Source organism: Erpetoichthys calabaricus, chromosome 15 (assembly GCF_900747795.2).
Source record: "Erpetoichthys calabaricus chromosome 15, fErpCal1.3, whole genome shotgun sequence".
Classification (NCBI taxonomy): Eukaryota; Metazoa; Chordata; class Cladistia; order Polypteriformes; family Polypteridae; genus Erpetoichthys; species Erpetoichthys calabaricus.
In genome coordinates this window covers 20,350,087-20,365,025 of record NC_041408.2, presented here as the reverse complement: position 1 = coordinate 20,365,025, position 14,939 = coordinate 20,350,087, and the positions used below count along the sequence as shown (strand labels likewise).

The 14,939-nt window shown below is 38.7% G+C and overlaps 1 protein-coding gene across 4 annotated transcripts in view; it reads left to right on the top strand.

Annotated features, from left to right (window-relative positions):
* Nucleotides 1–9,828, top strand: part of LOC114643083 (potassium voltage-gated channel subfamily H member 1) — an 846,735-nt gene extending 836,907 nt beyond the window's left edge. For all 4 annotated transcript variants that reach the window (XM_051919675.1, XM_051919676.1, XM_051919677.1 and 1 more), the window contains exon 11: nucleotides 8,199–9,828. In XM_051919675.1, coding sequence (XP_051775635.1) covers nucleotides 8,199–9,041 — 843 coding nt within the window. In that variant the 3' untranslated portion in view covers nucleotides 9,042–9,828. The remainder of the gene's footprint in view (nucleotides 1–8,198) is intronic.
* The last annotated feature ends 5,111 nt before the right edge of the window (nucleotides 9,829–14,939 follow it).

Below are 14,939 nucleotides of genomic sequence, written 5' to 3'. Positions count from 1 at the left end.
CTCAACCATATTCAAACACGGTCCTCTCACCTCTCATTCATGTGAATGCTTTTGATAGACACAGTTTCTGCGCTCTCAGCTCTTATAAATTTTAATGTTTTCCTCACTTTAAGTTCCCAATTAAGACGTATTATGTCCAAATCTTATTGAAGAATTTCATCATGAAGGGTTATCAACAGTAAAAATGAGTACACGGGCAATCCTAGCACCGAGAAACGATGAAGTCAAACAAATTAACACCAAAAATGACGATCAGTTAAACAGCAAATTGGTTAAATTCGTATCAGTAGACTGTGCTGACACAGTTGGTGGTGATGGTGTGGATGATGAAAACATCGACTTACAATATCCCAAAGAATATCTATAACTGTTAACACCGTGTGGTCTTCCTCCGCACAAATTACTGTAGAAAGAAGGATGTATCCAAGAAAGGTAATGTAGTACTTATCTTCAGGGGATAACATTAAACAACAAAGGAGATCTTGATATGCCATTCGTATTAAAACGTTAACGGTTTCCCATTAGAACAGCTTTTGCAAAGACAATTAACAAATCTCAGAGCCAAACATTCAAACAAGTTGTTTTATTTAATAGAGAGAAAGAAACGATATTCACTCACGGGCAGTTATATGTTGCGTTGTCACGATGAAAGTCCAAACACAGAATCAAAATTAAATGCGATATTGCCGAAAATGTAATTCAAAAAATTGTTTTTACTTATCTTTTACAGTAAAAGTGTAAGTTTAAAAAGTTTTTGCGGGTTAATTTCAAAGCCAAACAGAACGAAATTGTATTACACAATGAATAACTCTAACGTAAGATGAAACATAATTTACTTTCAAATTATTACGTTTTACTATTTTTTAATATGGTTAATTACTCGCTGTAATGTAAAATAGTTAGTAAATTGTACGTCCACATCCCCATATGCGAGCGGCAGAACCACAAAGATGATTGAAGTGAGCAGGGGGCAAAACTCCTAGTGTATATGTATGTGTGTGTGTGTGTGTGTGTGTATATATACATACATACATACTGTATACACAGTGCTAGACAGCTTTAATGTACTATTCGATGTTACAGGTGCATTGAGTGCTCACCCTTCAGTACTTTCTTAGTTCACATGCATTCTCTTAGCGAGTTGTTTTAGTAGGATTTACTGTCATTTCGTTTTGTTTTTTTTTTTTTTTAATTTTTTTAATATATTTTTCTGATTGCCTATAAAATGTACCATTATGTATTTTCATTGCTATGTTGTGTTCCGTTTTCTAGATGGTTGCCTTCATCTTAAAGATGTCTCTGCATGGCCGTGGCCAAATTCTTTACTATTGCTATTTCCATAGCTAATCAGTAATCAGAAGGTGTGATGTGTCCTCACACTGTCCCGTCAACATCCAAGTGCTGGACACTTATAAAAATATAAACAAACTCCTTGCAGATTTATTATAGTTGGGGAAAGAAATTTCTAGTAAGTGTTATGAATTTTTTCTGGCCTAAAATGTTTTCGTTTTGATTCCATTTCTAACTAGTCTACTGATTTTTGTCTTTTGGTTTCTTTGTTTTTGACAATTAATCAGTCTCACTTGTTCCCCAACTAGACCCTAGTCTGCTCCATTTTATATTTCTCCCTTCACTGGTACCTCACCATTTTGCCCCAAACACATTTTTGTACTTTGTGCATTTTGTAACACCACTATGGTTCTTTGTCATTCTGGAGTTTTTTTTAAGTTTAATATTTATTGCTCCACTTTTCACATCTCCCCAGAGTGAGGTATCTGATGTTGTGGAAGTTTACACAACACAATCCAGAAGCAAGCTGAATCATCAAAGGTATAGGAGGGGTGATGAAAATGTTTTCACCCTGAACCTGAAAGGGCTAGTTTATAATATTAGTTTTGTAAATGGTGAAAGAACTGTCTCCGATGTACTAAAATATGTAAAGTACAAGTCTCTAGCATTTGTGATATATAGTGTATGTTTATTTCTCTCTAGTATAAAAAAAATCCTGGGAGAGAAAGACTAGGGAGACGAGATGTGATCTTCACGTGAAGATCACGGAAGACACTTAAAAGACCCGCGAGACGAAAGAGATTGACCAAGGAGTGTCTCGCAGGGACGTAGAACATGAGATTCTTGCAAGACACGCCCTACTTACAACCAATATCAAATAAGACCACGGGCAGCAAAACACTCAGTCGTGTCAAGGCTTTGAGCACACAATCCAGGGTCTCAGCGTATATAAAGCGTACAAGGACAATACGTTATAGATGAAACGTCGACGACTAAGTGAAGAAGAAAGAGCAACGCAGAGAAAAGAGACTCAAAAGCGTTGGAGAGAAAAAAATGCAAAAAGAAAAAGTATAATCTAGGTGTAAATTCAGAAAATAAGGAAAGTAATAATCAGTCCAGAACAAGTGGAATTGAAAAAAAGCACGTCCAATCGGGCTCAGAATTAAAAGACAGAGAGTAAAAGACAAAGTAGAACTTCATAAAGACGTTCACAAAGGTTGGCGCTATACACATGCAGAGCAGATTAGAGATTATGAAAGCAGTGGAATTCGAAAGGCTCCAAAAATAAATGGTGCGATACACACGTAGAGAAAGTTATTAAACACACTTCTCATGGACCTCATTTAATAGATTCAGCACACTGGGACTCGAAAGATTCCAAATATTGTTTTTAATGAAGTTCTGAAATAAAAGTGAAACTAATGAAATAGCAACAATTCAAAGAAAAAAAAAAATCTTAAAAGTGTGTATCTGGAAAACCAAACACGGGGGCTGGCGAGCAAAGCCCCCTAGTCTTTAAAAATGAAGTCAAGACCGATGCCTAAATCTGCACAGTCTACCATCTCATTCTCAGTCAATTTCTCGTGAACCTTGTGCCTTTAGAGATTCATTTAAAGTACAGGAATGGTGTGATAATTTGGGGCCAAGGCAACTGAAAATGGTGAAAGAAAGACCAGGACGTGAAAAGTCTAACAAGTGAAAACACAGAATAATTGTTTAATAGGCACAGTTCAAGAACTAGACAGAACAATTATCACAATCACAAAATATTATCCAAAAAAATGGGATGTTAAAAAAACTCAGTCCTGAGTCCAGTAGCCTTTGCGTAACTCCCAATGTAAGAAATATTTGTGAAAAAGATGTATTTCTTGAATATGTGGAGTGCACTGACAACTTGAAATGAGGTGATGCTCAGGCGTTGCTGGCAATGGCGCCCTGCACCCCTCAACAACATGTCAACAGCTATGCCTAAATTCACAACAGTGCACCGGTGCAGTCACCATCACAGAGATAAAATAAAATATGCTTAGATGGTGCCAAAAATGGGTTAAGGGAATACTAAACTCCAGTCGCAACTAATGGGCTGCAGAATTTTCTCATGGCAGGATGCTCCTCAAAGTTGACTAAACAACTGGCTGGCCATCAAAGACTGAGGACAATAATCCCATTGATGACACATCAGAAAGGAGACCTAAGGTTTAGGATGCAAGCGTTACCAGAAACACAACAAGGAGTGGTACGCACTCAGCTTAACTAAGGAGAAACGACTGTACATTTTGGGTGTCCAGAATGCTGAATCCTGAAATGAAGCAGCACTGAATCTAATGTTCTAAAGAGGATCATGAACTAATAAATTAAGGCAGGAGGACATTTTCTGAAGTGTTTTATAACTGTGCATGAAACTTGGGTACATCATTATGACCAAAAAACAGCAAAACAATGAAAGCCTGGGGATGCTCCATCAATAAAGAAATTCAAAGTCCAAGTCAGTGGCAGCAGTAGACTGTGCAGTTTTATTTAAATAGTCTTGACAATGCTTTGCATATTGATTACAAGCCTCAAACAGCCCATAAAGCCAGTCTTTGCTGCATTAACTTGTTTTTGTAGTTAATCAGGGAGGAGCAGCAAGAAAGCTATGTGTTAACAATGCTTCAGGAGACAGTAAACCCACCCTGTTCTTCAGACGACCACAACAGCACTTACTTCATGCTCCTTAGTCTGAAGGGGCAGAAGACCACAAGCAAATCAATTTGTTTACCTTCCCTACCAAAGTACCTCAGTCATCACAAAATACCAGGGAACATTTGAAATGTGAAGTGCAACTGATGTAAATATTTCTGCTGTTGACTATTGTACAGTTTTAATGAAAGAAAAAGAGAGCCACTATGAAATAACAAGAACTGATAAGACTGTCAGTGTAAATAATAAAAACACAAGGGAAGGTTTAATCAGGACTACGAGCTATAAACTCAGTCTTCACTCATAAAATATCCAAGAAAATGTTTGCTTGAGATAAACGTATGGCAAGGCTGTAAAACCCATGGTGCGTGAGTCACTATGATGCAGAGAATTATTTAAACTGCATAATAACTGAAAGAATGTCATCACCTAACTGCAGCAAGAAAAATCGGCTACATTTTTTTTGTTGTTGTTATTCCTGGTATCCGGACCTTGCCGGATTCCTACCTTGTCATCATTATTTCTGGCAAAGGAGAAGAAAACTGTTAAAAGAAAAAAAAAAATAAGTGACCAACTCGATGCACTGTGCTAGGAGTCGAGATACTGGCCAAATTTTATAACTTTATAAACTTTACAACTTTAGAAAAAAGTTGTCTAAATGGACATGCTAAACTTTAAAAAAATATGTATATACGTATCTCTCTCTCTCTCTCTCTCTCTCTCTCTCTCTATGTATATATACAGTATATACACTTTAGCTAAACTACTTTAATGTACTTGCGTACACCTGGGTACAAATGCCAGAGGGCATTACAATGGAAGTATGGAGATTGTCTAATGCTAAAGTAATTCAAGGTCCAAGCCAGGCTGGTGGTATTTCTCAATCTGAAGGGTTTCTTTGTCAGATGCCTAATGACACTGACAAAATGTAACGTCAGCCACAGAAAAATGGTTGCATAGGTAAGACAAAGTGTTTTTTGGAGCATAGAAAAAAATCTGTGAATGTTATAACAAATCCATTAATGTTTACAAGGATTATAAATAAACCTTTCTTGGTTTTACTATTAGCCATCCTATAACCTAGTAGAGTTTTGCCTGTTCATACCATACTGTACACACCGCTTGGGATGTTCTACCTTTCTCTCTGTCACTTTGTTTCAGTGCCGACAACTAAAGCTGCCCATTGGTGCACCCATTGAAGGCTTCACGAGCAGTTGGTGCTTTGTATGTCGTGTATTGTACAGTAGAACCTCGGTTTGCGAGCATAATTCATTCTGGAAACGTGCTCACAGTCCAAAGCACTCGTGTATCAAAGTGAATTTCCCCATAAGAAATAATGGAAACTCAGATGATTTGTTCCACATCCCAAAACTATTCATATAAAATGATTAATACAAAATATAAAGTAAAAATACATAAAACAAATTAACCTGCACTTTACCTTTTAAAAAGAATCATGGCTGGTGTGAGTGAGTTTCTAAACTCTTGTGGGATTCCACCCAACGGAAGAGCGTCCCAAAGCAATCGCAGTCTCCCAGCACTGTAGCAGTTCGCCGTAAAAGCGAATCCGAAAAGATCGCGGACATGCTATAAGCGCCTGCCGTCGATGGGTGATACAAGGAACAAGGAACATTACAAATGTGCAGGGCACAGTACTACTTGGCCACGGCCCTGCCTGACTGCTGTGTCTGTGTATAGGAGAGCGCGCTGTTGCTGTTTCAAGCTGAATAAAGCTTGTGTTGCTAAAGTACTGAGACTCAGATTTGTGTTTTGGGGTGCAAGACAGGGACTCGCACGTCACAGCCCACACACACAGTCATAATGCTGTAGTAAACAGTATACGTGCGCACGGATGTTGACTTTATGAGTGAGACACGCCAACTAAAACGGAGAATAGGAGATGATTGCCCACAATCCCGCAGCGAGAGAGAGAGAGAGAAGAACCATCAGCTCAGTTGTGCTCACATGACGCTCAGCAGACAAAGCGTATACATACTACTCGTATTGCAAGACCTCGCTCGTTTATCAAGTCAAAATTTATTAAAAATTTTAGCTCGTCTTGCAAAACACTCGCAAACCAAGGTTCCACTGTTATTTTTTTTTTATATATACTGTATATCATTATCTTTAATCTTTCTTCATTAAACTGTTCCTCATTGTTTTTTTTCCAAATAATACACATAATGCATGTTACTAGTTTGTTTGTCTGTCATGTCATTTGATGGAGACCTGTGAAGTCTCAGTTCTATTTACAAAGCCTTTTGGTAATACCATGACATCAATGTTTGAAAGAGTAATTGGCCTGTGACATTTACAGTTTAAGAGATGCCTACTTTTGCCCTCCCTTTGGCTTCAAAGGAATATTGATATACTGTATTAGCATCAATAGTTTAGGAGAAAAAAATATTTTATAATATCCTGTGTGGCACCTCTCTGTACTTTTTACTTCACAATGATTTCATGTTATCTGTAGTTTCAGAAAGAGTTAGCATTAGACCCTGTTGATTTATGTCCCAAGCTTGATGTGGTGGAATATCTATAAATTTATTTGGACCTCGTTATCTTGTAGTATTCCCAGAATATGTTATCTGTCTGCTTTTGCTTAATGATGTTTAAACCCACAGGAGCACCGACTCCAGTACTAATATACAAGGCTTCCTTTTTTCTCTGTTTCCCTGCTAATATCTTATTTGTTGTGCAAATGATGTGCTTGTAACATCTGCCAAGGTGAAATACTTAGTGCAGTGGTCATGCATGGAGGGTGATGTCCACACCATCTGTTGTAACTGATGAATTCTGGAACTATTAATTGTTGCATGATTTAACAATATTTTTGTTTACTCTTTGTTGGACTAAAGTAATTACTGTAGCATTTTTGGCACAAAATCCTTACAGGAAATAAAACTTGTACATTTGCATGACTGGATTATATCCTGAATCTCCCAAAAACAGCACTTTTAAATGGGGAAAATAGGTTTCAAAATGGGCATTATTTTTAATAGAAGACACCTTATTATTATTCTACTAAGGGAAAACACAGTGCAGTGTTTAGACATTCAGACAACCTTTGTGATCTGCACTAACGCAGAGTGGAGCAAAAGCAACCGTGAAAAGTGTTATTTTTTTGGGTTTTGCTTCTTGTCATTTGAAAGATGTGCATGAGACAAGAAACATGGATGTCATGGTATAGCATTGTAAAGGAATTAGGGAAGGCCAGGGTGATGAAATTACTGTTCAGATCTGTGAAAGACAGAAAAACCAAATTAGACAACACCATTCAATTTAAACTTGTCCAACAAAACCATCTATTGCCACCATGAATCAATTTGCTCCATTTTGCCAGTCGTAGTGCCAGGTTTTATCTTCAGTAAATGCTTGTGTTTCTGCTTAGGTTTGGTTTTTGTGACCCATTAATATGTGAAACTTAATTAGCAAGTGATCGCTTACTTGTTTTTCACAACCTCTCTGCTTGCAAGTTCTTCTGGTTTCTTAAGATTTAGCACGGAGTAAGAGAGGTTGATATCATGATGTGGGGTCAGCTGTATTGATTCGTATGAAGGACAAGGCAAAGGAAAGCGATTAGTGCCATTAGGAAAAAGCAGGCAAGGAGAGTCACATTTATTTAGTTTCTCTTTTATATTAAAAAGCAAAATGGAGTGAAGAATGTCATTTGTAATACAGTTCTAAGTTAGTAGAAACATTTGAAAAATTTGCTGTCTCCCTAAAATTGTTATTTTAGACGCATATTATAGAAATGAGCTCAGGAGGGTGTAAGAACCAATCGTGTGGCTTAGAAATCACAATATATGGTTTATTAAACTAAGAAAAATTAAAAACTTTTAAACTGTTCGGAATGTTTCCATTTGTGTGCTTTGCTTCCCTCCACCTCATAAGTGTCTGTTTTTGCAGTAACAGAACTTAGTAGTCTGTTTCCAGTGAGAATTGTTCTTTTTTCTTTCTAAGTACAATTAAACTTTTTTTTCTAGATATCTTTAGTATTTTAGCTTGGAATGGCATGCATTGTAGCGAGGAACTCCTAAATGAGGCCTCCGCTGAGAGGACTTTGCTGTATTGTATCTAATCTTTACACATCAAGAAGCATTTTCTGTAAGGCTTATAAAATGGCTGTAATTTCCTCGTCCTGGCGGCTGCATGCCTGAATGTAGGCATCGAGACTGTACATTCAAAATAGCTATGTTTTTACTGTTGTCTTTATTTGTCATTTACAGATTGTCTTTCGGAAGATTAGTGATGTGAAGCGGGAGGAAGAAGAGAGACTGAGAAGGAAGAATGAGGCCCCACTCAACCTCCCACCTGACCACCCAGTGCGGCGACTCTTTCAGCGGTTCAGACAACAGAAAGAGGCACGGCTGGCAGCTGAAAGGGCCAAAGACCAAGACGAGTTCGATGTGGAAAAAGGAATGATCCACGTGGAACACGGAGTACCCATCACCACCACCAGCATTGTCACTGTCACTGAAAGCCCCGCCACGCCCGTCACTTCCATATCAGCAAATGGCGCCTCTACTTCTGGGATATCTGATCGAGCAAGGCTGGCAGCACCTACAAACCACACGGCTAGCAAAGTTGCAGAGTCCTCCAAGGCGAAAGGCTGGAGCAAATTCAGAGATTCTGTGGGAAAGGCGGACAACTGGAACAAGGTTTCTAAAGCTGAATCCATGGAAACTTTACCAGAAAGAACTAAAGCTCATGAGGAGACGTCCTTAAAGAAAACAGATTCATGTGATAGTGGTATCACAAAAAGTGACTTGCGATTAGATAATGTTGGAGAGGCACGGAGCCCCCAGGATCGCAGTCCTGTTCAAGCAGAGGTGAAACACACATTTTATCCAATTCCAGAGCAAACGATTCAGGCTTCGATTCTTGAGTTTAAACATGAACTGAAGGAGGACATAAAAAGCTTGAACAGCAGAATGGAGATCCTGGAAAACCAAGTCGCTGAAATTCTTATAATATTAAAGTCTAGGAAATCGCTGAACTCGCCACAGAACATGTTTGAAATCTCAAGACCAGCATCTCCAGAATCAGAGAAAGAGGACATTTTTTCATAATCTTTTTGTGCTTTGAAATGAGACTAAAGTCGACACTGGAAGGAGTGCATGGACTCTGTGATAAAACCACATTGTATCAGTAATACGGTGGGCCGTTTTCATCAATTCAGAAAAGGTCCAGAAAATGACATGAAATTGAGTTGAGTTCTCTAGGTTTATTTAAGTTTGGCTAAGCAGGAAAGGTCCCAGGTAGAATAATGTGGTGTATGTGTAGCCGAGGCGAGCGTGGCGCTAACCAGGGTGCTGATACTGTATGGTGGGCATAGCCTAACCAGGTGAAGTCCTCACCTCTGGGACTACTTCGAGATTCACGTGCACAGATGTCTTCAAGTACGTTCTTATCTTAAACCAACAGTTTGTTTTGTTTTTTTAAAATTAAAAAAATAATCAGGCAGTTATTTATAAATTACAAAATTTGAAGAGTGCAACAAATGATTATACATATATCCCAGTTACATTACTTGCATATCTTATTTTTTAATAAGTGTCATTTTAAATAGTTAGGCATTTGGGTTTACTCTGGTGGTGGGAGGCAGATTTTGCTTTGCCGTGGCTGGGATTTTTGGCTTTTTTTTCTTTGGCAGCAGAACTCATTCAGGTGCTAAATATCATCTCCCCCTTTATATGTGAAGCAGTAAAATCAAAGCCGCTCTCCTTATTGAGCTCAGAGGTGGTGGTGGTGGTGGTCTTTTCTTTTCTTTCTTTGTTTCATTGTGAACACATATCTGACTTGTCGCATTGTTTTTTTCTCTGTATGCAAGACCATAAGCACATGCTTTATATATAAACATATCCCATAATGTGGAGTGTGTATAGATAGACAGATATCAATATCCGCACACACATACAGTATGTACCTGTACATGTGAGTAACTGGGTTCCTGCCTTGTGCACAGTGCTGTCGACTCACAATGTACACCGATGTTTATATATCAAACTGTGCGTGCTAAATATACACAAGGTGTGTTACATCTCATTACGTCGTGGATCATGGCAGTAGTAATGCATGCCAGCTTTAGGGCTCTAGGGAGGAAATAAGCAGGCCACTGAATCAGGAAGTATTAAAAATAGCATTACCAAAGCAAAAGGAAGAAAATATTAAATATAAAAGATGGATGAAGCAGCATGGCATCCAAATGTTTCAGATAGCACTGACTTGCTCCAGATAGTGCAGCTTCCCCAAACATCAAGAATGAATTTGGGCCACATGTGGGTAGTCAGCCGAACTCACAAAAGAGAGAAGCATGCGCTGCCTTCATCAGCCCGAGACGACATCTGGAGAGCGTTCTCATTATCCCCACCGATGGTGGCCCACTCCACTCTGTCCTTATCTCCTCGTAAGCGGAGTCCAACTGAAAGCCACAACCACTTTTATAGAAAAGCAGAGATTGTGTTTAATTAACAAAGAATCTGCTGTCTAGAAGATTTCCTAAAGCTTAGCTTTTGGAATTCCCAAATGTTTGTGGTCTCGGTCCGCCTGATGCATAAGTCACTTTTAAGTGAACCGCTGCTGCTAGAAGTCGAACAACACAGCAGATGAATGCAGTTTGCACTACAGAAGATAGCAATTCAGGTTTTTTGGACATTAGCTCAATGAATGTATTTAATTTATCCAAACAGCAAACATAATTTTAGGAGTCTACTAGTCTACAACTTTGCTACTAAATCTAGAAAAAAATAGCTTTTTATGTATTATTTTTGTGCAAAATGGACTTTAGAAAGAAACAAAGAAAAATCTTTGTTGACATTAAATAATTTATTTGCATACATGAGATAATGAGTTAAAGTAAATACAATTGATACATGTATTGATGACTTGAATTTGAAGATGCAGTGTGTGTTTACGAGAGAGCAGGCAGAGCCTGAAACTGAAGTTATTATATTACATTTTAAAATTTTCAAGTCAGAAGTCTTCCTAAGTGCTGTAAATGGACATTATAGATTACTGAAGGAAAGATGCGTGATGGCAGGAGGTAATTAGATTTGATGTAGTTTGTCTTTTTGGTAGTCCATGCCCGTCTCTCTTCAGGTGATCTCAGTGTATCCTTCTTTCACTTAAAATGAGTCTTTCTCCATTGTCTTTATCTTCCAAAGGTGTACACAGTCAGAATGCTGAATTAGCACACCAATCTAACTAGAAAAACTCCAAGTCATCTGAATCAACGTATTATTAATAAATATTCCCAACAGGAGGCAAACTGTAAAGTGTCGCTAGCCTCTCTCTGCGTATGTGAGGAGGTGGAATCAACAGGAAGCCATTCTGTAACTGATATTTAAAATCTAGGTCATGGAATCTGGAAAAGCTATGTGTCTTTCTAATTTTAAGCATTAGTGAAACTGGCCTCAAGTATGTGGAGACTAAATGAAAAATAATCTGATATTTTATACATTTAAAACATGTAGTTTTATATATTTTTTTGTTTTTAATACGCCTTATGACTAAACAGAAAAAAGCAGTCATATTCCTAGATATAAAAATATCTGTACATTAACTTAGCATTTCTAGACACATAGGCTACATGCATGGGAAAGGTGCTATATAAATCAAATGTATTATTATTATAAAGACAAATTAAGAGACAGTCAGTACTTTCACACAACACGTTTTTAACTAAAACAGTGAGAAATGTGCATCACCAGCTGGCAAGGGTGTCATGCTGACATAAAACCCTTTTGAAGAGGCGCCAGCCTGCAGGAGCAGAAGTCCTCTGTGTTCCCAGACATAGCCAGGCAGGCAGCACTTAACAACTTAATAGTACAAATTAGCAGCTTTTAATTCCTAAAAGTCCCTAAATAAGTTGTGAATTGTCCTTGTAAAGCAGAGTGAGGGCGCGCCCAATGTGAAAGGCTCTCCATAAAGTAAAGCGGGGATGGCACTGCTCTGGGAAACGTCACAAGAGTAGTCACAGATTCGTTTGGGTGAATAAATTAAGACACACAGTTATAAACCCCAAATCCATTAGCTATACCTAAAATTCAAAGTGACTCTGGGGGAGAGGTGGGAGTGACCCAGTGTGAGAGGGTTCTGCTTCGTTTTACCAATATGAACAATATTTTAGCAAGACATGCATATATTTTGCCCATTTCCAGTATATGACTGGAGGACTTGACGTGGCTTATGTGACACAAGCGAAGCTGATTTTTATTTATTTATTGATTTTTGATATTGTTTGCTGTTGTGCAATGTTGGTCACTAGCAGTAAAGCATCAACCTTTTTAGCTCCATTCTGAATGAAAATATTTAAATAATCTGGACGATAGCAGGCCATTCAGACTAAGAGCACCCGCCAGTCCTATCCACGTAATTCTTCTAAAATAACATCAAGTCGAGTTCTGAAAGTCCCTACAGTCCTGCTGTCTACCACACTACTTGCTAGTTTATTCCACGTGTCTGTGGTTCTTTGTGTGAAGAAGAACTACGAGATTTTTTTTCCTCTTTTTCTCTGCCAACACTACAAACTACATGGGGGGAAATAACATTTAAAAATATCACTTTTAGGTAACATTTTCCTTTAAAGGGAAATTATCAAAAGTTGGGCATATTCAGTTACCCACGAGTCCCTAACTTTAAGTCCAACTGTCAGGCATCACTTTGCTGAAGCAGGTGCTTTACAGTCAAACATAAACTGAACAAACAGGTCAGACATGTTGTATTTGGAGTGCTTATGTGTCTAGTGCACCCTGAGACAGTGTTCTTATAAGAGCTGTGGTGCGTTTGTTTAAATATTTTTATTTTTGAGGCTGGAGTCCAGGCAGGTGAAGTGATTTACTCTGCGTCACACTCTGGCACTGTCGGCTTTTTGGATAAAGACCAGTGCCACCAGCAGTAGGCCACACTTTGTGACAGAAGGAATTTTCCTGATTCCTGAACTGTGAAACAACATACAGGTAAGAAAGTTTAACATGAGCTAGGGGGATTAATGAAAGGCTTACTTTCTATAGTGCCATTCACTACGGGCACTCTGGCAGCATGTGGCGGGGGTCACAGATCACTTCAACTGGGAAATTACCAGAAAAAGCAGAAACCGAGAACTCGCACTGTAAAAGAAACGCCTTCATCAATACTGCAACTAAAACTCTTGTCCCTGCTGCACATACCGTACAGAATAGCCGATGCGACACTGAGGATTGCAAAGCAACAAAGCGCCAGGCAGAGTGTACAGGAGTTCAGCATTCTTATGGACTTGGTTGCTAGAAATTATTTTTATATTGTGTTTAATTCCCAGCTGAACTGAGACACATTCCACTTGTTTGGAGTTGATTAATACTAATTATCTGCGACATGCTTTGATTTGTTTCCAAGTTTGTGAAAGACTTGATCATCTCCAGACTGGCGTATTAAGATGCACTTTTGATTTTTAATAGCATTGATGACTCACGACTCCTCGGCTCTAATTCTTTTATGGGCCTCGAGTTTTCTGGTGTGGAACGTCAGCTCCACTTAATTTAATTAGAGCGGATGTTTTTGATTTTCTTATGCGTTTGTTTAAAAGGAAGCCACTGCCTTTACAGTCTTATGTAGTACGTCTCACTTTGGGTTTATTACTCTCTTAAGCTTTTTTTCCATGGTTAACTATTTTTCTATTGTGGTGTTTTCTGTTTAGAAGTGTATATAATAGGCCATTTCTAGTTTCAGAAACAAATAATTAATGCTGTGTGAGTGGAGTTCTAGGACAGCAACATCAGTCCGTCACTCTGTTTATGTGATGTGAAGAACCTCCTAGTAAAAAAAGTTGTATTCAGCAGGGGGCGCTAGCTCGCTTGTTGGAATAAGTTCTTTTGTAATTGTGGCATGTTACATAACCCAAAACTATATAGATATACAGTGGAACCTCTAGATACGAGTTTAATTCGTTCCAGCACTGAGCTTGTATAGCGAATTTCTCATATCTAGAACAAACTTCCCCATTGAAAATAATGGAAATCCAGTTAATCCGTTCTGCACCCCAAATATATTAACATAAAAATCAATTTTCCTAACAAATAACACTGATAAATTATATATACTGTAGTCTACCTTTAATAAATAACACTGGTAAATAATATAACTGATTATTAAAAGAATCAAAACAGGTGTCCAAAGTGCAGTAGAGCATTCAATAAATCTTTAAATAAATAATCCTTAAAACAGTTGTGAAGTGGAGGTTTAAAATACACAAGAATAACAATCCTTTAACACGAGGTTAAAACGTCAAAAGGATGCAGTCTTTAAAAAACAGATGACAATCCCCGGTGCTTCTTCTCTGTTAGCGTCTCACCTGCGGGCTCTGCAACAGGCGAGACACTCTTAATGCAGCTGACCTTCTCTACACCGTCCTGCTTCAGCTGTTTGGCTCGCCTGTTCAGCTCACTGTTCAGCTACACGCGAGCCTGCAGTCACTCACTCGCCCTGCCCGCCCGCCTGCGCTCGCGTGCTCTCGCTCTCTCTTTCTCTCTCTCTCTTTTCTTTTACTTTTTCTCCCCCTTAACCGGCTCGCGCTTCTCTATATATGCGGGGAGGACATGGCAGCTGCAGCCCATCAGCCACAGGAACAATCATGGATGTGGGCAGTTTCCCACCTGTGCACTTAAGTGAGAAACGCAGACACCGCAGATCGCGGCTCGCAACTGCTACCACGCCCCCTCGCTAAGCTGCGAGCTATACCCACAGCCTGGCTTGTGGCTCGTTACGTGAACCAATGCTCGTATTTAGATCTGAATTTTTCACTCATACTTTCCTCGTATTTTGAATTTCTCGTATACAGAGGTGATCGTATCTCGAGGTTCCACTGTAATATAAAAAGGTGATACAGCGGTAAGAAATCACATAGGAGAAATAACTTTGCTTTCTTTAATGACGGATTATGCAGCATAACAGATGAAGGAAGCCATGACAAAAACCCAGTTCGGGAGTGGGGG